Here is a 26206-nt window from a genome sequence, read left to right as displayed (position 1 = left end):
CTAAGTCTCTAATCCGCTTGCCTCTCTGTCCGTGTGTCATTCTAGCGTGACCTCGCATACTTTGCTGTTGGGGACCTAAGGATGCAGTGCAACCGTTGGTGGCAACGGTGAGGGCTGAGTTGGTGTTTGAAATGAGCGCCCAGGCTGCTCACTTGGTACTAAATCATTGGTCATCTCACCGGGGAGCCCATCATTATACAAGTCAAAACCTGCGCTACTAATTTATGGATTGGAGGTATTGACATCATGGCCATTATGTTTTGAAGCTAATTTATTTTAAAGGCATCTAAGTTAAGAATGGCTTTCTGAACTTTAAAGTTATGTACTCCTGAATGAGGGGAGATTAAAGATCAGCTTTCATAATTAGCCTGAATATCTTTTTTTTTTCTTGATGCCTACAGCCTCAAGGTAATAAAGTAAATGTCCGAAAGCTTTATTATTTTATAAAGATGTGGATTTGTTGAGGCTCCGTGCATCCTTTTAGAGGACTTGTTAGAGCATGGTTGGAATGGTTGGAATCTGGGACCAGACGGGCTGAATTTCTTTACCCTCTTAACCCCAGAGAGTCTTTAGAAAAATAGAAACAAAAGAGCACAAAGTACTTAAGGTAAGACACTGTTGTATTCATAATATAGAGAAATAACCACCATGCCTCATGGACAGGAGATGTAGTTCTCCACGGGGCTACAAAACTGTGCTAGTAATAATTTTAATTGGATGCTATCTTTGCTGCCTTCAGAAAGTATCATAAAATGGAATTATTACGGGCTACAAGTGCACTTCCAGTGCCGGCCTCTCACAGGAGGAAAGAGAAAACATTTATCCATCGGAGGGCAACATCAGCGGCTATTTGTTTCCTTTACATGCCTCCCCAGCTGCCTGCTCTCACTTCCTCCTCCCTGGGTCTGAGACATCAATTCGAATTAGGCGCCTTGGACCCGGATGCCAACTTTTGCAGGCCCTGGGCTTCGGTGGGGTGTGGGAGGAGGGGTGGGGGACGCCGCCCGAGGGCAGGCCCGGGGCGGCAGGGTGGGGCGGGGAGCATACCTGCAGAGGATTGGGTGGCGTGAGCGGCGACGGAAGGCCATGTCCCGGAGACTGGCTGGGTTTCTGAGGGGGGCTTGCACTCTGCTGAGTTGGAGACGGTTGGTTCTGGTTCTGGTTCTGGTTCTGGGGATGGGGGTGGGGCTGCTGGGGCTGAGCGGGCGGAGCCGGCGGCTGCTGGGAGGCGGGAGGCGGCTGCTGGGGCGGGGCGGGCTGGGGCTGCGGCTGCGGGGGCTGCGGGGGCGCGTGCGGCCCGGGCGGCTGGTGCTGGCCCGCGGGCGGCGGCGGCGGCGGCGGCGGCTGGAGCTGCTGGAGCTGCTGGAGCTGCTGGAGCTGGGAGTTCAGGGATGAGGTAGCTACAAGGAGAGAAAGGGAACGTGGAGTTGAGACACGCGCGACCTCAGCTGGCGGGGTCTCCGACAGCTTGTCCGGCGCGAGCCGTGAGCGGAAGGGTTGGCTCGCCCGCCTTCGTCTCTTCGCGGCTGGCGAGGGTCGTGGGGGCCCTGGGAGACGAGAGTCCCTTCGAGGGGGAGACTTTGCCGTTGGGAGGGGACCATCCTGTCCCCCGCCAGGCATGTCTTTCGAGGGCACCGAGCAGAGCCAGGCAGGGCTGCGCCAGAAGTGGGAGTAGCGTTACTCGCTTTCCCTCTCTTCCTTCCCACGCTGGCCTGGGAAAGCCACGAACGCTTTCTAGATTGGCTTTCCAGTGTTTAGTTCTTCCGGCAAGTGCCCGGCCGGAGTGAAGAACAGAAACTGAGCTGTCGTCTGCTTTGGATCTCAGGCCCCCATCCACGGCGCCTCTCCCACCTGCCGCTTCGGGCCTCCCCAGTTTGCTCACACGTTAGTTTCAAGTTTCTACGCTTTGGGTGGCTTTTTATGTTTTTTTTTTTTTTTTTTCCTTAAACGTGGCACATACTTCTTGGCTTTGCAGAGACAAATGCCTGAGTCTGAATATTTTGTCTGCTGATCAAAGAGGCAGAAACCCCTCACCCCTCACCTCCACACGGAAGGGTCAAAGTAGGCTACTGCGAACTCTGCAGTGCTAACTAGACATGACCTGTCAGAGCCTCAAAAACAGGCCAGGAACTGAGAGAACAAAATCATCTTTTTAAGATTTCTTTGTTGTTTGAAAACTAAGGTGAGCTTCTTCACACTAAACACACTATATTTGTTCTATGCCCATCTAGCACTGGACAGTTTCTACATCAGGAAGACTGTGAAGTTTGGCCAATGAATGATCTAGAGAAAATTATTGCTACAAGTTCACTTCCTCCTTTACCTGAATCTCAGGCTAAAAGCTTTCTAACACTACTACAAACACATACAAGGATCAATGTTGAACCCATAGGTCTTGACTGAAATGTTTTCCTACTTTTCCTTTACTTAGAATTAGTCAACTATTTGAATAGTAATAACTCCTGTTTGTAACATTAAACGAGTTCCTGTTTTTTTTTAATGCTCCTTTAAGGATGATTGAGTGGTTCAGTCAGTTAAGCATCTGCCTTGGGCTCTGGTCATGATCCCAGTGTCCTGGGATAGAGTTCACATCAGGCTTCTTGCTCCATGGGGAGCCTGCTTCTAAGTTTGCCTTCTGTTGCTTGTGTGCATGCTCTCTTTCTCTCTCTCTCTGTCAAATAAATAAATAAATAAATAAATCTTTTAAAAAATGCTCCTTTAGAAAAAAATCCAGTGGTTCTGTAAAGTGGAATATTGCATTACCTGCCCTCACACAACAAATAGGTTCTTGAGAAGTGTGTGCACATTGAACCCTGTATTGAGGACACCTAGAGAATTTGGTAAAAAAAATCAAGCAGTGACTCTAAATTTAAGAATCATTTTGTTAAATTTATTGAACATCAGCTAGGCACTAGTACTGTGCCAGGCAGTACGTAGGATTTAATCCTGCCTTCAAGGAGTTCATAGTCTATTTATGGAGATAAGATTAACTCATAAAAAACAATCAGGTCTGGGAGTAACTGTTATAGACCCCTACTGATGGTAGACCAGAAGGACCCAGGGAATCAGGCCAGGGGTTTTCTGTGGGTTAGAGAGGCTAAGGCAGTGTCCATGGAGGTTGTGGAACCAGAGCAGAGAGGGTTCAAGAGAGAGAGGGTCATTCCTCGAAAGGAAGGAAGAGAGGATATTATGGTCTGGAATGTGAGAAATATCAAGATGACACAGCATGGCTTAAGTGATATTTCTGAAGGACAATGTGGAGAACGGAGTGCCTGCACCAGAGGTTCTGGGAAGTTTGAATGACTTTAAACCTTAGAGAAAGCAGAGAGCTTATTTTTTGAAAGTGATGCAAAGATCGCTCCCAGTTAGTCTCCGATATTAAGTCAGATTTTAAACATATAATCTGGTTTATTAGTATTTCTTTTAAAATTGGGTTTGTTCAAAGCCAGGCACACCTGTATCGGCAAAATGGTAGCTTGACAGTTCCCAGGGCACCAAATACCTATCTGTGCTCTCGGGTCCCTTGTAGAGCTTCCCTGTTGGACGGGTTGGGATGGCCAGTGCTCACTGGGTTGGTGAATGACTCTAGGTCTATTCAGCACTTGCTGCAGTGTATGTCCTGCCTTGCATGGAAGCCGCGGTGCTCTGGGAGTCCAGAGGTAGAGACAGTGTGTATGAGACAAGATCGCGAAATACCCAGTCAATGGGAACTCTCTAAAGCTTCTGTTCCGTTTTGCAGCAAACCTAAAAATGCTCTGAGAAATTAAGTCCCTCCAGAAAAAGTCTTCCCATGTATTGGAACCTCAAGAGAATGGCCTGATTTTGTCACCCGCGCATTCCTATTATACAAAATCACGTTTTATTGAAGATTTGGGAGCCCCGCTCAATTCTGACCTCCCAGGATCTCCCGTAATCTGTAGGGTCCCAGGAGAATGGGGTTTGATCTTTCCTTTTGGTGAGTTTACAGATTTGGGGAATCTGATTGCATCTGGCCTGATTCAAATCAAGCCTGTCCTGCTTCCTTTCAGGTAAGGGGCACATATGTCAGTGCTTATTTTCATGGTTGACTTAAATACCATACTGTTTCATTTTAGTTAGAAAAGCATTTATCTAAATCAGCATTTAGAAGCAGGATAGACTGGGGAATATTGGCAGACAGGTATTGGCAGATGGGTAGGTGCAGCAGACCCTAACCTACTAATGAGACACGGTTCCAAATGTGTCTTCGTTCCTTTATGTTGGTGCGTTCACGTTGCTTGGCTATTTCTTTCCCATAATCTGCAGCTTGCCTGGAAAGGCATTAAATTAAGCTAAACAAAACTTCTTTGAGTTACATAAACTAATTTGGCATCTTCAAGCAAAAAGTGGTGGACTATAAAATATGTCCAGGTATGTACTGGGTGCAAAGAAAGGCACAAGGGAGTGATACAAGAATGTAACTCTGGTCTGAAGAACTAAAGCCACATACATAACAATATGTAAACAAAAGCTTAAAAAAAGTGGCAAAGCAAGGAGCGTCTAAAGGGCTCATTGTGTAAAGCATACAGAGATACAGACACACAGTAGGAGGGTTCAAAGACATTTAACTACAGAGAATGTGGATAAAATGAAGGTTTTTAGGAATGAAACCCTGACCTTATGCATGAAAGATTAAAGATTTTTATGGTAGATGGTAAATATAAAATGTAACTACAATACCAATAGCTATGAAAGAAAAAGAGATGCATAGAAATTTATATTAGGTCATTTAGCTTTTTTTAAAACTTACAGTGTTAAAAAAGAAACATAAAACAAAATTCCAGCCAACTCTGAACTTCCTAGAGAGAACACTATGACAAAATCTGTGGCTCGAAACCTCCCAAATAATTTAATATGACAAAGGAATAGCCAAGAATCCTCCATTTCTCCATTTGCTCAGTTTCTATTTATCAAGTGTACATTAGAAAAAACTTCTTCTTTTGAATCTTTGTGAGGGGTTTCCTTGGAAGTCTCACACGCAATAGAGCCATACCACCAAAGGAATCAATTACATTGGCTGGGATTTACGTAGACAACTTCCAAGCTGGGGAATGTTTGTTCTCAGTATCTTTTGGATAGCAAGAGAAAACAAAGAGAAAAACATTCTTCCAATTAAAAGTCTCTACAAATTACCAGTTAGTGCTGAACCACGCAAGCTTCTTTCTTTTGTGGGTTGTTTTTTGGCCAGCTCTAGGCAGCCTATCTCAAATTGTGGACAGAATCACTTGGGGAGTTTGTTAGAAAAGTCAATTCCAGAGAGTAGGCCAAAATCTGCATTCTAAAGCACCACCCAGGGGGTCCAGAGCCCTTGCCATTATGGGTGCCAGCAGCCCAGACCAGAGGGAGTGGCTCTTCCTCTGGCCTTCAACTGGAGCAGCTTGCTTTGCCATCTCTCCATAACTTTGAGAATGTTCTTCTGAAAAGTGAATCTGTTCTTCCACTAGCAAAAAAATATTGAAATAAAATCACTGTTTGGGAAAAAAGGGAAAACAGACACCTGGGAAATCTTTCAGTATCTTTAGCATATTTTTTTGATATGAGGGCAATTTGCCACCCATTACTGCCTTTGTGGACATATTTGGGGCTACTCTTGTTGGAGTCTTTTTACAAGTATTTAAGTATGGAGACATAATGTTAGCTTTCAGATGCCGCATTAAACAAGGAAGATTAAAAGCAAAGGAGCACCCATAGCAAAGCAAAAGGAAGAAGTTGCAGCATGGGCCATCCCAAAGGCAGCCATACCTTCCCAGAATGCATCAGGGAGGCTGGGGACTCATAGGTGGCTGGGCCTGCTGGAATGTCCAGCAGGATTTGCCAGGGAGCCCTTCGGTGACAGCTGTTCTCCTACCATCACCAGAGCTAGGACAACCTAAACTCTCAGGAAAAATCGTGGGAAGTCTCTTCTCTAAAGAAATTGAAAAGCATGTCTGGGGAAGAATTAGGATTTCCAATGTGGATGTGGGCACATCAAAGTAAAGTCCTCTTATGTACCCTGAAAAAGCCAGTCAGTTCCCAATATCACCCCAATACACTGAGCTATCAACACTCTTCCAAGCCCTTAGGAAGCCATTCCAGTTTCCAACTGTGTTCCAACCAAGTTGGAAGAAGAGAGGACCAATTGGATACTTTCCTATTAAATTGCAGAATACCAAAGATAAAGAATTTTTAAAAACTTAGAAAATTTTCAGAGAGACAAGAGGCAATCTACAAAGCAATGTAAGTCAAACTCGCATTAGACCTCCCATTAGTAAAACCGTATGGCTAAGATCAGAGGAGCACTGCCTTCAAAGTTCTGAAAGAAGATAATTCCCAGCCAAGAGTTCTATTGCTGGCTCAACTTTCTGTCAAAAGCAAGAGCAGAGTAAGGCCCATTCTGGAAATTGTCAAAGCTTATACATCCAATTTTACACACTCTTTTCTTAGAAAATCAACAAAATAAGGTGGTGAGCCAAGAAAGAGGAATATTTAGGACCCAGGGAGCAGTGTGTGACACACAGGCCAGAAATACCAGAAGCCCCACTACAACTGTGTCTGGAAGTTCTAGAAAGCAATGAGTCTAGATTGCAGCATGAAATCAAGGTTTAGGTGAGCTCTCTCCAGAAAAAAAAGGAAGATTCCATAGAAGTGGTAGAATATATAAGAGTGTGGAAGAATTTGAAAATATGGAAAAAAAGAAAGGAAACTAGAAACTTTAGCAAAAACAAAAGCTCTCTGGGAAAGCCATGATCAAGAAATGAAAGGGTCGTTACAAATCAGAACAAGAAATCACTGAGCTCCAAGGAGAAAGGTGGAACCGGTTGAATGCTGTAGAAAAAGAAGAAGCTGGAAGATGGTAGCACTTCCTAAAAAAAGGATACATTTCTTCTCACAATAAAAAAAAGATGGGTAATAAGATACTTCAGGCAAGACAAACAAACAGTATAAGAACAAGGTATGGTTTTATAAGAAACAATAAAAGAAACAGACAACACGACCCAGTTGTGCAGTGAGATGTGGTGTGATTTTGAGGATTTGGTGAAGGACAAAAGGAGAGTCTATCTGAATGTTTTCTTTGAGTGGCACTAAAATCCAGACTAGAAGGGCATGTGATCACAGCATACTTCTTGGCTTTGTAGGAAATAATAAGGTAGCCATATTAAGGTTAAAAGTATTTACTGGCTTTCAAGTTTTGAAACAGCCTGTAAATAAGGTATGCAAGATTTAATGAGAACATAAACACTACTAAAATCCTTGACAATGTGAAGTGAAAATTTCCTGGGAGGGAGGAGGGGAAGTGAGAACCAGAGCATTAAGTGGGGACTCAAGAGACCCCTCCATAGGGGACCGAACATATGGGGATTTAGAGGTGATATTTGAAGTCATAAAGGTAACTAAGATCAGGGCTATACTTCCATCAGTGGAAGGGAGGAAAAGGAAGCAGATGTTGTAAAGGAACTAAACCCTCATACACCATAGCAGGAAATGAGCAGATGAGACATCCAGCTAATAAATGAAGAGGCAGATAGAGATGGAAAGTATTCAGAAACACAGAGATAAGACCGTAAGACCTGAATGAAACTGGGAATTGCTCAATGTGCTCACCTTGGAGGAGTAATCCTGAGGGTAGGGAGGAGTACAGCTGCATTTCTTCACAAACCCTCTCACTGTAATGATTTTTAACTACATGCCTGCATTACATCAACAAAGGTTTCTAGAAAATCAGTGTCAACACTTTTGGCCTGCATCTTGTAGGACAATAGCTAATTCTTTGGGGCCAGGCATGGTTCTAGACCCTCATATTTCTTTTCCATCCTCCCAATAACCTTATAAAGTCAGTCTCCTAGATCCAATTTTTCCCAGTGCAAACCCTGAGCCAAGGCTTCAAGTGCCAGTGATTTATTAAGAAGGGCTTCCAGAAGAAACTAGGGTGGGAGTAAAGAACAACAGGATAGAGAAGGGCAAGAAGCAAAGGGTGGTGAGATTTTAGGTGAACTCCCCACCCCTCCCCTATCTCATCCTCTCCCCAGGGGCTCTGAAGCATGAACTGCACTCAGAGCCTGTCCTGTCTTGAAGCTCATCTTCTCCTCTTCCTGCACCAGGAAGTCATTGGCTCCAGGTGATCTGCGGCATAAACTCCTGGAGCTTCTTATTCTCGAATGGGGGGAAGTGACTCCAGTGCCCCAGAATCAAAGAACTTCCTAAGAACTACCATACAGTATCTGATAATTACCACCAGAGGTCATGATACTGTGTAGCAGGCCCAGAAAGGTACTCAGAAATGCCTTCAAAGTGACAGGATATGAATTTGCACGAACTCATCTATAATGGTTTGGTCACAACACAACCATATCAGGTCCCCTTGACTATTTCTCTATGCAGACAAGGATATATCTATTTATATCTATAAATACACCATCACATACATATCTGTATAATATCCACCTATATCTGCATTTATACCACTATATCTATATATAATCCCATACCTACAGACATAATGTATGTCATCTGTATATCTATCTATATTTATATCTATATATACACCAAGCCAAGTTAAAGAGACAGGTGGTCTCCAGCCTCTAATACTTTGGTCAATTAATTACTAAACAGAATGCTGGTGATAGAGGATTGAACAAAACAGAAAAGCGTGTTGCTATTATATTGCTTAGAGATCATTTCCACTGAAGGCCCTGAACTGATGAAAGTTTTAACATAGCAATAGGAAGTAACTAGCCTTCAGACAGAGGCTAGTTATCACCAGAAGCACAGAAAGAGACACTTTACAGAAATCAGTTTTGGGCTTGGGATGGTGTTCTGAGACCATGACCTACCTGGCCCAGAGGGGCAGATATACCTCCTTGTGCAAATATTCATGGCCATATTATCTTTGAATAATCGACATGCTTAATTTCATATTCATGGTCATCTGCAAATCTTCTGCCAAGATTAGAATTTTCATGGTTTTGTCCTTCTATAAGCAGAGAAATTGTTCTCCAAAGGACAATCATATCAGGTCCACTTAACAATTATATTTCTTTTTGTAAATTAAAAAAGACATTCTCGTTTTATAAACCTGTCTTTTTGGGTGTGAGTGAGTATAGTAATATTTGGATCCATTCTGCAACACTAATTAGATAGAACTCCTTGAGCTCCCTGGGCTGGATGGAACCAATTTCACCCTGTGCTCCTTCAGCGACACCAACTGTGACTTAAACCTCCTTTTGAAAAGTCCACAACAAGCAAATAATCCAAAAATTTGTATGGAATCAGAAGAGACCCTGAATCGCTAAGGAAATGTTGAAAAACAAAAATAAAACTGGGGGCATCACGTTACCTGATTTCAAGCTTTACTACGAAGCTGTGATCACCAAGACAGCATGGTACTGGCATAAAAACAGACACATAGACCAGTGGAACAGAGTTGAGAGCCTAGATATGGACCCTCAACTCTATGGCCAAATAATCTTCGACAAAAGAGGAAAAAATATACAGTGGATGAAAGACAGTCTCTTCAATAAATGGTGCTGGGAAAACTGGACAGCTATATGTAGAAGAATGAAACTCGACCATTCTCTTACACTGTACACAAAAATAAACTCAAAATGGTAAAAGACCTCAACGTGAGACAGGAATCCATCAGAATCCTAGAGGAGAATATAGGCAGTAACCTCTTCGATATCAGCCACAGCAACTTCTTTCAAGATATGTCTCCAAAGGCAAAGGAAACAAAAGCGAAAATGAACTTTTGGGACTTCAACAAAATCAAAAGCTTCTGCACAGCAAAGGAAACAGTCAACAAAACAAAGAGGCAACCCACGGAATGGGAGAAGATATTTGCAAATGACAGTACAGACAAAAGGTTGTTATCCAGGATCTATAAAGAACTCCTCAAACTCAACACACACAAAACAGACAATCATATCAAAAAATGGGCAGAAGATATGAACAGATACTTCTCCAATGAAGACATACAAATGGCTATCAGATACATGAAAAAATGTTCATCATCACTAGCCATCAGGGAGATTCAAATTAAAACCACATTGAGATACCACCTTACACCACTTAGAATGGCCAAAATTAGCAAGACAGGAAACAACATGTGTTGGAGGGGATGTGGAGAAAGGGGAACCCTTTTACACTGTTGGTGGGAATGCAAGTTGGTGCAGTCACTTTGGAAAACAGTGTGGAGATTCCTCAAGAAATTAAAAATTGAGCTTCCCTATGACCCTGCAATTGCACTCCTGGGTATTTACCCCAAAGATACAGATGTAGTGAAAAGAAGGGCCATCTGTACCCCAATGTTTATAGCAGCAATGGCCACGGTCGCCAAACTGTGGAAAGAACCAAGATGCCCTTCAACGGACAAATGGATAAGGAAGATGTGGTCCATATACACTATGGAGTATTATACCTCCATCAGAAAGGATGAATACCCAACTTTTGTAGCAACATGGACGGGACTGGAAGAGATTATGCTGAGTGAAATAAGTCTAGCAGAGAGAGTCAATTACCATATCGTTTCACTTATTTGTGGAGCATAACAAATAGCATGGAGGACAAGGAGAGTTAGAGAGGAGAAGGGAGTTGAGGGAAATTGGAAGGGGAGGTGAACTATGAGAGACTATGGACTCTGATAAACAATCTGAGGGTTTTGAAGGGGCGGGGGTGGGAGGTTGGGGGAACCAGGTGGTGGGTATTGGAGAGGGCATGGATTGCGTGGAGCACTGGGTGTGGTGCAAAAACAATGAATTTATTTTACACTGAAAATAAATTTTAAAAAATTAAAAAATAATTAAGAAAAAAAAAAGTCCACAATAGACATTCTTTCCTCAGGTGAGACACATTCCCAAACATCATTCCACAGGATCTCATGAAAAAACAGCATTCTGTGGTCAAATAATTTGAGAGGTACTGTATATTGTATTCTATGTTTGGAAACCCACAGTGAGCATTAGAATATCAATAACTTAGAATTTTGGCATTAAAGAAACCTGATTAGCATTTTTCATCCAACACTCACCAAACTCACTTGACCTTAGAACACCATCATCTTGCTTTTTCTGACTCAAACTTATGCATGCATATATGTAGAACTAATACTGTGAATGGTCCACTTAGGAGTAATCTAAAGATGTTTCTGTCTGTTGTAGTCAAACATGACCATTCAATAAAGAAATTATATACCTATATGTGAACAAGAAATGTACATTATACAATGTATATATATATATATACACTGTACATATATACAATATAGACACATAATGTGCAAATATAATATATATGGTGTATATAATGTACATATACATATTATGCATATATGCAATACATATACATATGTATATGATGTATTTTAATATACTTTTTATATATACAATTTACATATACATACAATGCACTTATATACAATGTATATGTCCATACATAATTGCATATATAACTATATATACATGAATTACATATATATATATCAGTGTCTCTGGAGGAAATAATAAATTATTTTCAATATAAAATAAGTTTAATAAAATTGTTTTCTTTTGGGGGTATAATTGAATGTATTAGTTTTAGGTGTATGGCATTTTGATTGTTATATTTATATATTGCAAAATAATGACCAGAAAAACTTTAGTTAACAACCTTCATCACACAGAGTTACAATTGTTTTATCCTTGCAAGATGAGAACTTGTAAGAATTTCTGTCTCAGGAATTTTCAAATATAAGATCTAGTATTGTCAACTATATTCACTATGCTGTACGTTACATCTCCAGAACTTACATATCTTCTAACTGGAAGTTGGTACTTTTTGAGCACCTTGATCCATTTCATCCACTCCAAATCCCACTTCTCTGTGGCAACCACCTATCTGGTCTCTGAATCTATGAAGGGTTTTTTTTTTTTTTTTTTAAGATTCCACATATAAGTGAAATCATGCAGTATTTGTCTTTCTGTCTGGCTTAGGATATATGGATATCCTGAGGATAATGCCCTCAGGATCCATCCAGGTTGTTGTAAACAGCAGGATTTCCTTTTCTCTCATGTCTGAAGAATCTTCCATGGTACACATATGTACCACATTTTCTTTATCCTTTATCTGTCAGTGGACACTCTAATAAGGCTGCCTGGATTAATCTGTAATCAGATTTATGCAGTGTGGTGAAACCTAGTTAGTTCATGCTGAAGAGAAGCTGTAAGTGAGTGTGGTAAATGTCTTTGATTGATTAAAAATGTAAATAGGTGTTAAGAGGGGTTTATGCATATGGATTTCTTAACCAATGCAATTTTCTTGAAGGCAAAGAAAGCCTTTCAGGTAGTTAGACAAAAATATAAAGTAGAAAAGAGAAAGACATACAAAAAAAGTTCTTGAAAGGTGCAGAGGGAAACCAGAGCTGGAAATTTCTCTGACTAGCTAGGACAACCTGGGAACTAGCCAGACTCTCCCCAGCACTGGAAAAGCATCACTGTGAGCTGTTGAGGAACGTGGGATGGATATTGTGCTCTTCAAATAAGCATACAACATGAGTAAAGGACGAAAATGCAGTTCTATCAATACTAAACCTTTTTTAAAAATAAGATCTTCCTTTCAAAAAAGATTTAAATAACCCCCTCCTGCTTTTTCCTGCTTTTTCCCATCAGATTTTTAAGTCTTCTTCGGGTGTTAATAGCATATCAAATGAGAATGCCTAGGATTTGAATGTGCATTTTGACTAAATTCCTGTGGATAGATTCTACATGTTCCTTGATTTTGCTTGATTGATTTTTCCATAACCTGCAGGGAGTCATAGACTATCTATGGCAACATTCACTCTTGACTTGAAATCTATTTGTTCAGCAGATGAGACCAAATTTATTCATCAGCAAATCCTAACCCTTCCATAATAACTGGTTTCCTTCTCTTCTGGAAGTCGGCAGAGACTCAGTAAAGAGTACGGTTGAAAGCAATGAGACCCCTAACGGGTGATGGTTCTCTAGGCTCTGCTCATTCTCCAACACAGGAATAATCAGGATGGGTTTTTGTTTTGTTCTGAAAGATTTGAGGGTCCGAGAACATCACTGATTATGACACTTCACCTTCTTAAATGCCATGTGAGTTAAATGACAGAAAATGCATTTGGGTAGAATAAGAAGCAGCTCAAAGAAGCGCTCGCGTAACATTCGATCCCATTATTTTCCCCCCATAAATGTGAGAAACAGTTATTAACTTCCTTGGTGACCTCTTCTCAAAAGGCCAATCCACCTTTTAAGTGGAGGTTAAAAGGTTTAAAATTATAGCTAACATTTATGGAGTGTGGTGTTCCCAGAGAAAATTTCAAATCATTAGTGTAGAAGTGAAGCCGTGTTCACTAAAAAGGGAGCTATGGGTATGGGGGAAGAGAAGGAGTATGTCCATCTGCTATTCCTATGCTAAGAAAATAATAACATAATTCTCTACACTTATCAGACAAAGCAAGATGTACACTGGCCTTCAAAACAGCAGTCTCTCTTTGCTTTTCCCTTCCAATGAACATTTGCAGGAGAAAATATTAGAGGCGATTCAAAGTATATGGTGCCTGGTTTAAACACAGCACTATGTTCACTCAAATTTCTTTTAGGCTATAGTCACATGGGCCAGTGCTTATTTTCATGGTTGATTTAATCCATCCCTCTGCCACTGTGGGGATTATTCCCTACAGTTATTCTCCAGTGAGCTGTCAGTTCAGATTAAAAAAAGTTAAGTGACAAAGATGCGGTAGCTGATTCCTTTAGAAGGCTCTGGATGCTAGAATGTATAGCAAGAGAGTTCTTTTTAAGAATCGGACTGGGTTCTCCTCTTTTTCACTTCCCCCATAAGGAAGTACTACAAGCCTTCCTTATGGGGACTGAATGGCAAACTCTACGCAGGTGATGCACCGTTGTTCCCATACAACAACGTCAAGGTTACCAATAAGGCTTAATAGTTCTTATCTCATGGGATCTTGCTTATTTCTCGAGAAGAGGAAATAGCATATATTTCCTCTTACTTTACAGATGAAGATGTCTGTAGATGAAGAATCTATAGATGACTCTAGGACCGCGTGTATCCTAGCATTGTTTGGCTCACGCAATAAGTGATAAAACTCTCCTTAAGCTACACCTATTTTTGTATTTTGAAACATAGGAATTAACCATATGTCCTTGCTAGATTTGCAGTTCCATTCCAGATTCATTGAAAAGAAACTTGTTCCAAAATGACTTTAACTGTATGGCAAAAAGTTACTCCTATTACATCACCATATTATTGTAATTCTCATTTGTATTTTCTTTTCCCAACTCTGCAGCAAAAGTCTTTAGTAGAATAATTACTACACCTCAAGGCTAATTTGATGAAGTTGCATTGACATGCAAATTAGCCACCCAATTCACATAGTTTGTTTTAAGCTTTCGTATGTAGTAAGTTAAAAAGAGGAAAACTAGTTTCAACGAAATAATTATATTAACGAAAACCCTACTGGAAGAACAGAGCCATCAAAAGAAGAATTTTTGGAAAATTCATAAAAAGCAAGAGATGCTGGAAAATTAATGCGGTCAGAATGTAACATGGTTTCACCTATGCTGGCACCCGTGTTTTCGCAGTAAATTTTGTGGATTTCTGCCAGTCTGGTTGATCTTGCTCATGAGAAGTAAAGTAACATTATTTTTACTTTGTTAATGCAGTATGGACGCAAAAGGCAAACACAAACGTGATCAGTGAGGATAGATCAGGTTATGCTGTGGTAATAAACTGCCCTAACATCCCAGTGGATTAGCTCAACAAAGTTTATTTCTTTTCATGTCATCATCAGTTGGCAGGGGGTCTTAGCTCGTTGCAGTCACTTCCGTGTCCAAGCTGATGGAGCTCTCACTATCTTGAACGCGGCCAAGATGATGCCAGAAGGAATGACAGGTTTTGAGGGGTGGGGATTTAACCCTCTGGTTTAGAAGTCATGTCATCACTTTCTACAGCAGCTCATTGGCCATTAACAACACGTGGCAGTGCTAAATAAAACACCAGACTAGGAGGTGTCATCTCATCAACTCCCAGGGAGGAGGAAAGCCAGACAAATTTGGGGGAGGTAGTTAATGACCTGCATGAGGGCATCACTCTGCCTCTCAGATAGTATCTGTATTTATTACTCTCTTTCCATGTTTGTTTTCCTAAATTTAACCTCATTATTGTCTGGATCATTGAAAGAGCCTAATTACCTGGCCTCTAATGGCTTACCTTCTCTGCTCTCTTGTCTCACTCATTAATTCGACAAATGTTATCAAGTCATGAGTTGAGTGCCCATCTGCCACCAGAATTATCTTCCTAAAACACTGCTAATGGAAGAAAAAAAAAAAAGACTGCATGATAGTTTCCATGATCTGGAGAATGGAACCAGAGTGCTCTATCCATATTCAAGAATGACTGTCTTTGCTCCAGCCCTCCTTCCCAGACTCATTTTAGCCCCACCTGAGAACTCTCAATGTCCAAATCAGAGGGAGAAGGTGGTGGTACAGAACTCAGCACAACTTATGGAAATGGGGCTTTAAAAAAGTTTGAATTGGTTAACAAGATTAAAGAAGCAGGAGAGCCTGCAAAAATATGCACTGCTCATTTTTCTAAAAAAATAAAAATATTTTTTTCTAAAAAAATAAAAATAAAAATCCAGAAGATCTTGCAGCAAATTCTGGAGCTGAGTAACTCTGTACTGCTAGCCAGGGCTGGTCCCCACTGTAGCCAGAATGAACTGCTCTTCTCCCCATGCCTGTAAGGAGACAATCATGGGGAGCCTCGCATTATGATGAATAACGTGTATCCTGTTGCTTCTTTTGCCAAATATCTTCCTACAGAAGGTAACCATTTCAGTCAAGTCTGTTTTTCCTTCTTAATCTTCCTCCTTCCTCTCAGCAACTTGCATATAATAGATGCTCACTAAATAATTGAGAAATGATAATTGTGGGGAATGTAACCTGATTTACCACTTGTTCACTTTATCTTGTTCCTTTTTTTTAAAAATTTTATTCATTTATTTGACAGACAGAGATCACAAGTAGGCAGAGAGGCAGGCAGAGAGGGAGAGAGTGAGAGAGGGAAGCAGGCTTCCTGCGGAGCAGGGAGCCCGATGCGGGGCTCGATCCCAGGACCCTGAGATCATGACCCGAGCCGAAGGCAGCAGCCCAAACCACTGAGCCACCCAGGCACCCCCCCCCCCCTTTTTAAAAAAGATTTTATTTATTTACTTGAGAGAGAGAGAGAGAGAGAGCACAGGTGGGGGAGGGGTAGAGGGAGAGGGAGAAGCAGACTCCCCCCTGGGCAGGTAGTCCGACACAGGACCCTGGGATCATGACCTGAGCCAAAGACAGACGCTCAACTTTCTGAGCCACCCAGGCGCCCCCGTCTTGTTATTTTTACCTTGTGTCATGTGCTTGCTCTGGCTTGGCTCACAAGAGAAGAGATGCTGTGGGAGAATTCTTGAGGTTAAAGAGATTCATTGCTGAGGTTTCTAAAAGACTAGGATCTACAATCAACTTTGTGGAGGGGTATGGATTCCTGTGTTCCTTTTTGGTGACCATACAGGCAAAGGTAGACATATGCATCTGGAGCCTGGACCAAGACCTAAAAATTCTGTGGAATAATTTTATGAACTAGGATGTTCATAAAGGAAGTGAATGAGCATTTAGGGATTCCAGATTTGAAGGTGTGCTACAGAAATTCAACATGAAGTATGCATATAAAATGTGGTCAAAGAGGAAAGGACAAGCTTAGAATGCTCTTTGAAAGGTTATCTGGAAAAACAGCCCAGAGCTTCAGGTGGGTCTGCCACAGACAGAGGAAATCGTAATCTTAGAAGTGCAAAAAATGTCATCAGAACCCAGGACTGATCCAAATTCCCCCTAATCTGAGAAGAAACATCATAGAGCATATGGATTAGAGAGTTTGAGTTGAAGGTCAGGTTTTTAGTACATCCCTGCCAGCAGGATTTGTGAGTCAGCCAGGCATAACAAGGGCTTTGACTGGTTAAGTAGGGAGTGAGTAGTAAAAGGGCAGGGACAGATGTAGTAGATGTGGAGGCCCCATGGGTCAGTAGCTGTCTCCTCTCTCCATGCCCACACTCTACTCCTCACCATCAGCAAATGCATGCTCTGTTCATCAGGGAAACTGGGCAAAAGTGTGGGATGGATGATTGTAAAGTCACTAACAGTGTTGGTAAAGCAACACTTACAGATCCTTTCTACTTATAATGAATTAAGACATTAAATACAAATCTTGAACATGTTGTAGATTAACTGTTTAGAGGAAGATGAGAATTTGAATTTTATGGCAACACTAGCATCTCATAAATATAAGTAATTCTCATTGTTGCTTGCCTAGACCAATGTAATGATCTTGTTTTCTCTTCCATTACGTGTGTGTGTGTGTGTGTGTGTGTGTGTGTGTATACATATATGCTTCATAACGATGGTTTATATATTATAAGTGCTCCTTTTCTTTTTCTTTTACTTTTTTTTTTTTAGATTGATTGATTGATTGATTGACTGATTTGACAGAGAGCATGCACAAGCAGGGAGAGCAGAAGGCAGAGGGAGGGGGAAAAGCAAGCTCCTCACTGATCAGAGAGCCCAATGAGGGACTCCATCCCAGGACCCTGGGATCATGACCTGAGCCCCAAACAGATGTTTAACCCACTGAGCCACCCAGTTTCTTTTTAAACTGAAGCATAATTGACCCACAATGTTACATTAGTTTCAGGTGTATAACATAGTGATTGAACAACTCTATATACTTTATACTATGCTGATCACAAGAGTAGCTACCATCTACAAAATGTATATAATAAAAAATACATTTTGAAAGTACAGTTCCCCCTTTCCTTTTCTCCCTCTGCTTTCTTCCTTCTTTCTCCCATTTTCCTCTCTTCCTTCCTTTTGCCCTATCTTCCCTCTTGATTCTAACAAGTTATTAAGCATCTACCATTGCGAGGGAAGTATTAACATGAATTAGACTCTGATTTCCCACAGTTCATTCACAACCCACCCAGGGGGGAAAGACAGGCAGATGGCCAATCATAACACAATGTGATAGTTTAATACTTCTTGTTTAACCATATTCCCCTCTTGCCTTATTCTCCAAGATGAGTATAAGTCTTCAGCCTTCACATTAAAACTGCCCACAGCTTAGCCTCAGCCCCCTTTTCTGGAGTTTGTTCCCCTGATTCTCCAACATGAGACCTCCAGTCTGACTGAATGGCTTGAGTGTACAGTAGGTGCATCGCAATGCTGTCCTGGTTGTGGGATGTATACATATCCTCCATAGCTCTCACGCAGACTGTGTTATATTACAGCGTCGTTGTCCTTGTTGAGACCATGTTGAGACTCCGAGGCTGTGTTGAGCCTGGATCATGAACCCTCTTGAGAATCTGTTAAAAATACGTACCTGTGCTTGATAGACGTGTTCATATTTGAAAATTTAACGTAACTTTTCAGGAGATTTCAGATGCCTGTGAAGCCCACCCATAGATGTCTACCCAAGGTAAGAACTTCTGGGATAAGGCTACAGGTGAGGGTGAAGGGCACTGGCTTTCTCTGAAACATGGGGCCCCCAATGGTGTCCACTGATGTGGAGAGGTGGGTCTTCATGCCGAGACTCAGAGTGCGGAAGGTGGGCTGCAGGTGGCAGAGGGAATTCCAGCCCCTTTGATGGTTTTATTCTCTTGGGTCCGGTCTCGACAGTCCTTGCTTATGCTCTGGACCTCCCAGGTGGGAAGAGTTAAAGGTCTCTCTGCCACATGGAGATTCATTCTGAGTGAGCTCAAAGACTATCTGATGGCAGCTTACTCTTTGAGCTTTTAGTAAAGGCATGATAAAATATTCCAGTGCAGTCTCGTTCTGTTAGAGGGGTTAACATGATCCTATAATGGCAGATATCAGACACCACAGAACATTCCTGGACCAAGGGGCTGATTTTTTAAAGAGGCTGTCTGCGAATGAGGTGGGCGTCTCGTAACTCTTCATCTACATCATAAAGGAAAATACTTTTAAATAGTACATTTGGAAAGAGTTATTGGTGTTCTGTGAGTAGAGAGTAGGGACTCTGTATCTTTCACCTCATGTCAAGAAAGAGGGGTTTCACACAATGACACAGAGGGCTTATTTGTTTCTTGGCACTGGGGAGACACACTGGACTTGTGTAGGGCTTTAGCTCGGACAATGCAAAAGGTGGAAGACAGGCTGACTGGCTGCTCTGATGGGCAAACAAAGGAAAGATGGCGGGTCTAGTGGCTGGCACCTCAGGTTTGTGTGAGGATTTCTTAGGGGCCAGGTGTGGGCCAGGTGCCTGAGGGAGTGCTGGTGTGGACCATCTTAGAGCCCATCTGAGAGAGTTCTGAGGAGGGTGAACAGGTCTCAGCAGGGAGCATTTAGAGGTAGGGTATTACCCACATTGAAGGATCTACAGTCCAAAGGCCAGGACTGGGAGGTGGACTGGAGGTTTTCTCAAATCCACGAAACCACCCCTCAGAGAAAGAAGAGTCCCCTATTAATATTTCCAAGTCCAGTGAGCGTGAAGCTGGATGGCAGACTGCCAGTCAAGTCGGGTGTCCCTGCCCTCCTCACCTCTGTAGGGGTCAGAACCTGTCGGTGGTCAGGGGTAAAGGAGCTGGAACCTGAGGTGGGGAACAGCTGGGATGTTGACTGTTACTGCATCTGGACATTGTTCTTATTAAAGTGAAATGGTGTTGGGGCACCTGAATGGCTTAGTTGGTGAAGTGTCTGTGTCTTGGTTCTGGCCCAGGCCGTGATCTCAAGGTTCTGGGATCAAGTTTCACACTGGGTTCCCTGCTCAGTGGGGAGTCTGCTTCCCTCTCCCTTTGCCCCTCCCCTCTGCATGCATGTTCTCTCTCGCACTCGCTCTCTCAGTAAATAAAGAAATAAATCAAGGTAGTGTTTCTATTACTCAGGAGGGGCCAAAGAAGCCGTGGGACCTCTGTGAATTGTCATCTGGAGGCAGGGGAAGAACCAGCCTTAGTCCATGAATTTGAAGTGAGAGCAGGGGTCACCATGACATTGAGCAAGTCCTGCTTGTTCAGCCTGTGGTTACACTAATGTTAGAGGATCGGATCCTCGGTTTGTTTTTTCCTGAGAGGGAAGATAGGGTCATTTGCAGTACAGACTTGGTAACTGCTGGTTTGAGTGCTCAGTACTTTTTCTGTGCTTTTTCTCCCTAGTGTTGCCCTTGTGAGGCCAAGACCTTTGTTGGGGAGAAAGGGTAAGTGTCCTTTCCTTTGGAAACATGCATTCAGCATTGGGCACATATTTATTGACTGTACTATTAAGGAAGCTGTCAATTTTGGGGATATGGAGGGATCACCTAGGATGCTTATAAAAATGCTTATTCCAGGCTCCACGGATTTTGATTAGGTAGACCTCCAGTGGGCTGAGGAACTAACTACTTTTCACCAAGCTGCTTCTGATACATGAAGGAAGTTGTTCATCCTCGAGTAGCACTGGCCTTCAAGGGGTTCTAGGCACTGTGCTGGGTGCTTGGGAACGCCCAGATAACCAAGGATATTTCTTACCCTCCAAAATCTAACAGACTGGGGGCACCTGGGTGGCTCAGTGGGTTAAGCACCTGCCTTCAACTAGGGTCCTGATCCTGGCGCCCTAGGATCGAACCCCGAGTGGGGCTCCTGGCTCAGCAGGAGGTCTGCATCTCCCTCTGCCCCTCTTACTGCTGATGTGCTCTGTTTCTCTCTCTTAAATAAATAAATAGATAAATAAATATCTTTAAAGGAGAAAAGCCTAACAGATTGGCGGCATATGTACATAGCCTGTAAGTTATTGACATACATGAGTATGTATTTCTTTTGGAGGCATTTACAAACCCCTGGACAGCAGTAGGATTAGTGTGGGGAAAAGAGAGAGAAAACCCAGTGCAAGAGGCAAGAAAGAAGGGTGTTTCTGCTGGTGTGAAGATCAGGTTGACAAGGGAGGGAAATAGAACGCAAAGTCTTTAAGAGGCCAACTGCAACAAAAGGGTGACTTCTAATTTGATGATTCCTCTGCCAGGATTCTGCCAAATGTATGAAAATCAGAGCTGGCAAGGTCCTTGGAACTCATTGCACCCAACCTCACCCTTGAGAAATAAGGAAAATGAGACCCAGAGACCTCATATGACTGGCCCAAGTGCACACAGAGGAAAAGGTAGGCTTGTATATCTGTAAACTTTGGATATATTTTGAACCAATAACCGCTTATACTCAAGGTAGACTTTTATTGGCTTAGAATTCTAGGGGCAGTTCAAGTCCAATGGGTAATAACCCGGCAAACACATGGTTGAATGAGTGAACTAATTAGAAGGGCCTCCAAAAGTGTCTTCTTAAAGAACTATTTCATCGCAGATAACACAAGTAAGTGAAAAAAAATCCCCATAGTAATGTATTATCGCTTAGCTTTTGACCATAAATTATTAAACTTGAAAAATATCATTGGCACAGAAACTGAATTGTGTATACATCTTCATTTGTTTAGGCAACAGATATTTTCCGAAGGCCTCCTGAGGCCCTGGGGCCTCTCCCAAGCAATCTGGCATGTGAAAGAAGGCGGTGCGCACGTTAGAAGGGACTGCAGCTCTCTCTGAGCGTCTGCTGCCTTTCATAAACCATCAGTGAGGGCCAGCCCTGTGGGCAGCGTATTTCTAGTTCAGCTGGGAATCATTTTATCTGCGAGTGAATTAGGTGGTCCTCTGGGAAATAGAGCCCCTCCCACACATTCAAGGCCAGGTAAAGAATTTCAGTGATACCTATTCCCTTTTGGCCTATAGGATGGCTTTCTGCAGAGGGAGAAGAATTGAAGAAAGAGAAAGTGCTGCTCTGGAATAGAGTGAATTGCTTATCTTTGCAGGAAGGGGAGCCCCTGATGCTTTCTTCTCTCAGACTGAGACAACGCCACATCACCAGGAAGCTCCTGTCATCTTGGGCAGTGGTTGCACGGGACCTCTCTAGTTTTGCCCCTTGCTTTTCAAGTGAAGATATATAACCAGAGATTGGATATTCGAAAAGACTCAAACCCACAGTAGTAAAACTTTTTTCCCTTTTTAAAATTATTAGGCAGTTAATACAATAAATTTCTTTCCTGGAATTCAGAATAGCCACAACATCTCATCTTCCTCCTGCCGCAGCAATGTGGAGCCAGAGGAGAGAGGAACCTCCTGTCTTGTCTTAGAAACTCCTACTTCAAAAATATGCGGATGCAAAATTAGAAAGATGATTAAGAAAATGAGTCTTTCAGAAGATACGGTACCTAGAGCACCGTGTGCTAGACCAACTGAGGTGTTCCCAAGTCATACAGAGCTGGACACAAAAAACTTCTCAGATGTAGGAACTGCTGGTGATGGCCCCCCCAACCCCCGCCAGCCCTCCAGCCTTGATTTGCCTGCACCTTCCTGACACACAACCACTGGGCTCTGACCAGGAGCTCAAAGGGGCCTCGGGGTTCTTAGGTCTTTCTCAGCCTCATTACGGGAGATCCGAACACTTTGCTGCCAAACCTTTTCATTTGAGTCTCTGGATCTGGCTGGGATGAATGTCAAAAGCAGCTCTGCACAAGATCACAATCGCTTTGTTAGCGTTCTAGTTAAAATGGAAATAAAAAACCATGTCCTTTTTAGTGTTCAGGGGGTGCTTGGCAATGACATAAATTCAAACCCATTGACTGAGGGATCTGAATAGTACCATGTGAGCATTTAGAATAGGAACGCTGAAAAGACCTCAAGTTGAATATTGAAGCCTGTCAATAGGAGGGGGAGGCATAAACCTTCTGAGATTTCTACTATCGTCATTACTACTGTTGTTAGTGTTGTTACTATTATCGCTTTTTCTACTCTCATTGCTGTTACTCTCATTGTTACCAATATTACTATTAAATAGAACTTGAATTCAAGGAGGACTTCAGTCTGCTCTCCACCAACATCTCCCACCTGAACTGGCAGGATTTCCCCATAGGACAAGTATAGCAAAAGGATGGGGTAATTAATTTTGGGCAAATGGTTTACTGAGTCTTAGGTCTTGGGAAAATTAGGGACTCCACATGGATATTATGAACACAAATGATATAACCCATGTAGAGCCCCTAGCTCAGAGCCATCCATAAAGTAGGAACATTGAAAGTGTTTGTTCTTTCTTCCTTTCTCCCTAATCTACCACTGTTTCTGCTGCTGGAGACTCCAGCTGCTGGACTGAAGTAGGAGGTCTGTGAGATAAGCCGGGAGCGGGGTATGGCTCTGGAGGGGAGACAGGTGGAAAAGGGAAGGTAGACCCCAGAAGAGCAGAGCCGCACTGTTGCAGAAGCTACGATAAGAGGCCATTGGTACAGAAAGACTGCCTGCCAGAAACATAGAGGAGAATGGAAATTGTCCCTAAACTAGTGGACTTGATCTTTCTAACAGTACAGAGTTATCAATCTGAAAACACCAAGTAATAAGCCAAAAAGTTTTCTGATGATTCACTTTTTACATGCAGCATTCCATCTCCTATGGTTCTTACAAAAACCCCTTGTGGTTAACTGGCACAAGTCAAGCCAGCAGAATCCTTCTTGCTGTGACTCCAGAGTCCTTATGCTTCCCTGGAAAAATCAGCATTGTACATTGCTAAGAAAACATTTACAAAAGAAAGGTTCTCTCAGATGGTTGACAGAATTAGAACAGCCAGGGAGCTTCCTTCAAAAGTCCTAACCTATACATAGCTGGCCTCCCCACTCCCCCAGCAATGAACTGGAAACACAAACCTTTCTTTCTATGGCTGTAAAAGAAGGATACTAAAATAGGCAGTACCATAAATCTCAGTCACAGAAATGCTGTGAAACACAGTGAAATGTTGTACGTAAGACCACAGAAGACTGGATTTTTGTTGTCTTTTAATTTTGATCACCTGAAGCTTCATCCAAACCAGCTCTATGAAGGTTATCGCTGTCATGGTTCCATGGCCAAGAGATTTTTGAAAAGTTACCTCCTTAAAGGCATCACTGAAACTTAAGGAGGTGGACTTCTGAAGAGCTATTGGGAATAATTCTTTCCTTTCTTTCTTTTTTTCCCCCAGAGCCTTATATCTCTCTATCTTTGCTACAGTTGAGTTCAAGTATCCCATAAAATAAAAGTATGATTAATTTAGGTCCCAACTTTCCAGTACAAACAAGTTGTTGTTGTTGTTTAATATAGCAACACGAGTTCAAAATTTTTACTGTTGCAATGAACATGAAGGCTGTATTCTGTCAGTTGGACTCAGAAACAGCATTAGCCACACAGTATGATTATTAGAAAAATGAACACAACAAAACTGAAATGCAGACAAACAGAAACATTCATTCCATGCTCTTCCTTCTGATACCCAGCATGAATGTGCCTCTCACCGAAATGCCTGGTACTAGCTCAACTGTGTTTAGAAAGTTTAGCACCTTCTTATAAGTCTTTTATCTTCACTGCCAGGAAATGTAGGATCTTGCTTCAGCCAGGGCCCACGTCTAGCTTGGAGGAATTGCCTAGAGGTCATATTAATGTAGTTAGAATTTTCAAAATATATTGGAGGTGTCCTGCTTACTCCATTACAGGAGATGGATTTCTCCAGTTGGAATTACTGATGAATTGTAAATCTTTTCAGGAAAGACCAGGCAACCAGCTGTCCACTGGAAGTGCTGCAATTCAATGGGCAGTCCGTAGGAACAGGTGAAGCAACCGGCCACCTGCAGTCAGGAGTATAGTTCCAGTCCCCAGATGTCAACATCTGCAAAGCACCATTACTACAATGGAACCACATGTGCATCACAGAATCTCAGAGCAGGAGAAGACCTTGGGGGCTCTCTCTAAAGGAACTGGACTGAACTCCTCTACATGGTGAGAATTTCTTGCCTAGGGTCCCTTTCAGGAAACATCCAACCTCTGTTTTAACAGTCTTCCTTGGCAGGGAGGCCAATTCTATTATCAGCTCTGACTGCAAGATGATTGTCTTGGAAAACTGAAAAACTACCTCTCTGTAAATGTCCAAACTATTTTCACAACAATCCAAAAGAAGCAGTACAAGACTTCTTGGATGTTCTTTCTAATTCATTTAGGTTCAATTAACACAAAGGCTCAGTATTCAGGGGGTCCTAACAAGACGTGGGTTTCAGACTCCTCAGACTCATCAACTTCTGGGTTCACTCTGGTTTCAAAATTGTAAGGAGATTGATGGGAAGGGATGGAGTTTCAGTCCAGGGGATTTATTCCTTTATTTGGTAAATATTTGTATGCCTACTATGCTTCAGGACTGTTAAAGGAATAAAGAGATAGATAGAAATTTGTGTCCTTAGGGAACTTTGTTCTAGTAGGGGAAAAGAGATAGGAAAGTCTGTGAGGTGGTGATAATAGCTAAGGAGAAAAATCAAGCAGAGAGGAGAAAAAGAGGGTATCTGTGGGTACTGAAATTTTAGATAGGATAACAAGGGGGGCACAAGACAGGTGAGAGAATAAGACATTCCAACATGGAGTGAAAACCCTCTAGGAAGAGGACACAGTGCAAGGCCGGTGGTGTGGCTGATGCGTTTAGGGATCAGCCAGGAAGTGAGTGAGTCTGGAGTACATGGGGCAAGAAGGAAGGGAGTGGGGAATGGAGTTAGAAACATTAGAGTAAACAGGAGGTGTGGGATCTCGTAAGCCATTGTAAGAACTTTGGTTTTTACTATGAGCCAGGTGGGTCTCTATCCATCTCCTTGCTGAGTTGGTATTCAGTAGAGCCATGTTCCTTGGGTTCTTACACAGTAGTGATTTTATTGCTGGGGGATTGCTTGGCTTGGGATAAAATGTTTAGGCCATTTTTCTCTCAAAGGTTTATTGACTTGACCCCATCATCTTCTGAAATATTAGAAGTTGGAGACCAACTTACTAGTTACCCTTTCTAGATAAGTTCCTTTTGATGCTTATGTGTTTGAATAATTAACCTTTAAGTTCAGTAATAGTATCGAAAATATGTCTTATAGCAAATATTCTGCATTAATTCACTTCCCCCAAATGTATTTTTCATGCTGATTCAGTCCTTCATTCATGTCCAGATATTTTTTCTATTACATCTTTCATTTTCTTTGGAAAATCAATTATATTATGTTGGATCATCATTGTCTATTCTCCATATCTTTTTTCCCTTCTGGTCGATTTAATCTATGACTCTTTTATTTTCACCACATAAAGGTACACTGTATTCTGT

The 26206-nt window shown here is 42.2% G+C and overlaps 1 protein-coding gene and 1 long non-coding RNA gene across 7 annotated transcripts in view; one reads left to right on the top strand and one right to left on the bottom strand.

The window, feature by feature from the left end:
- Window positions 1-26206, bottom strand: part of POU6F2 (POU class 6 homeobox 2) — a 373231-nt gene that overhangs the window by 120167 nt on the left and 226858 nt on the right. For all 6 annotated transcript variants that reach the window (XM_059170548.1, XM_059170550.1, XM_059170551.1 and 3 more), the window contains one exon: window positions 1048-1400. In XM_059170548.1, the coding sequence (XP_059026531.1) occupies window positions 1048-1400 (353 nt within the window). The remainder of the gene's footprint in view (window positions 1-1047; window positions 1401-26206) is intronic.
- Window positions 1064-26206, top strand: LOC131829129 (uncharacterized). The gene is made up of 3 exons (XR_009352746.1): window positions 1064-1145; window positions 21045-21179; window positions 24629-26206. It is a non-coding gene; the product is annotated as an uncharacterized LOC131829129 (long non-coding RNA).

This window comes from Mustela lutreola, chromosome 4 (genome assembly GCF_030435805.1).
Source record: "Mustela lutreola isolate mMusLut2 chromosome 4, mMusLut2.pri, whole genome shotgun sequence".
Lineage (NCBI taxonomy): Eukaryota > Metazoa > Chordata > Mammalia > Carnivora > Mustelidae > Mustela > Mustela lutreola.
Note: the sequence above shows the minus strand (reverse complement) of the source record. Positions and strands in the feature narration are given on the sequence as shown.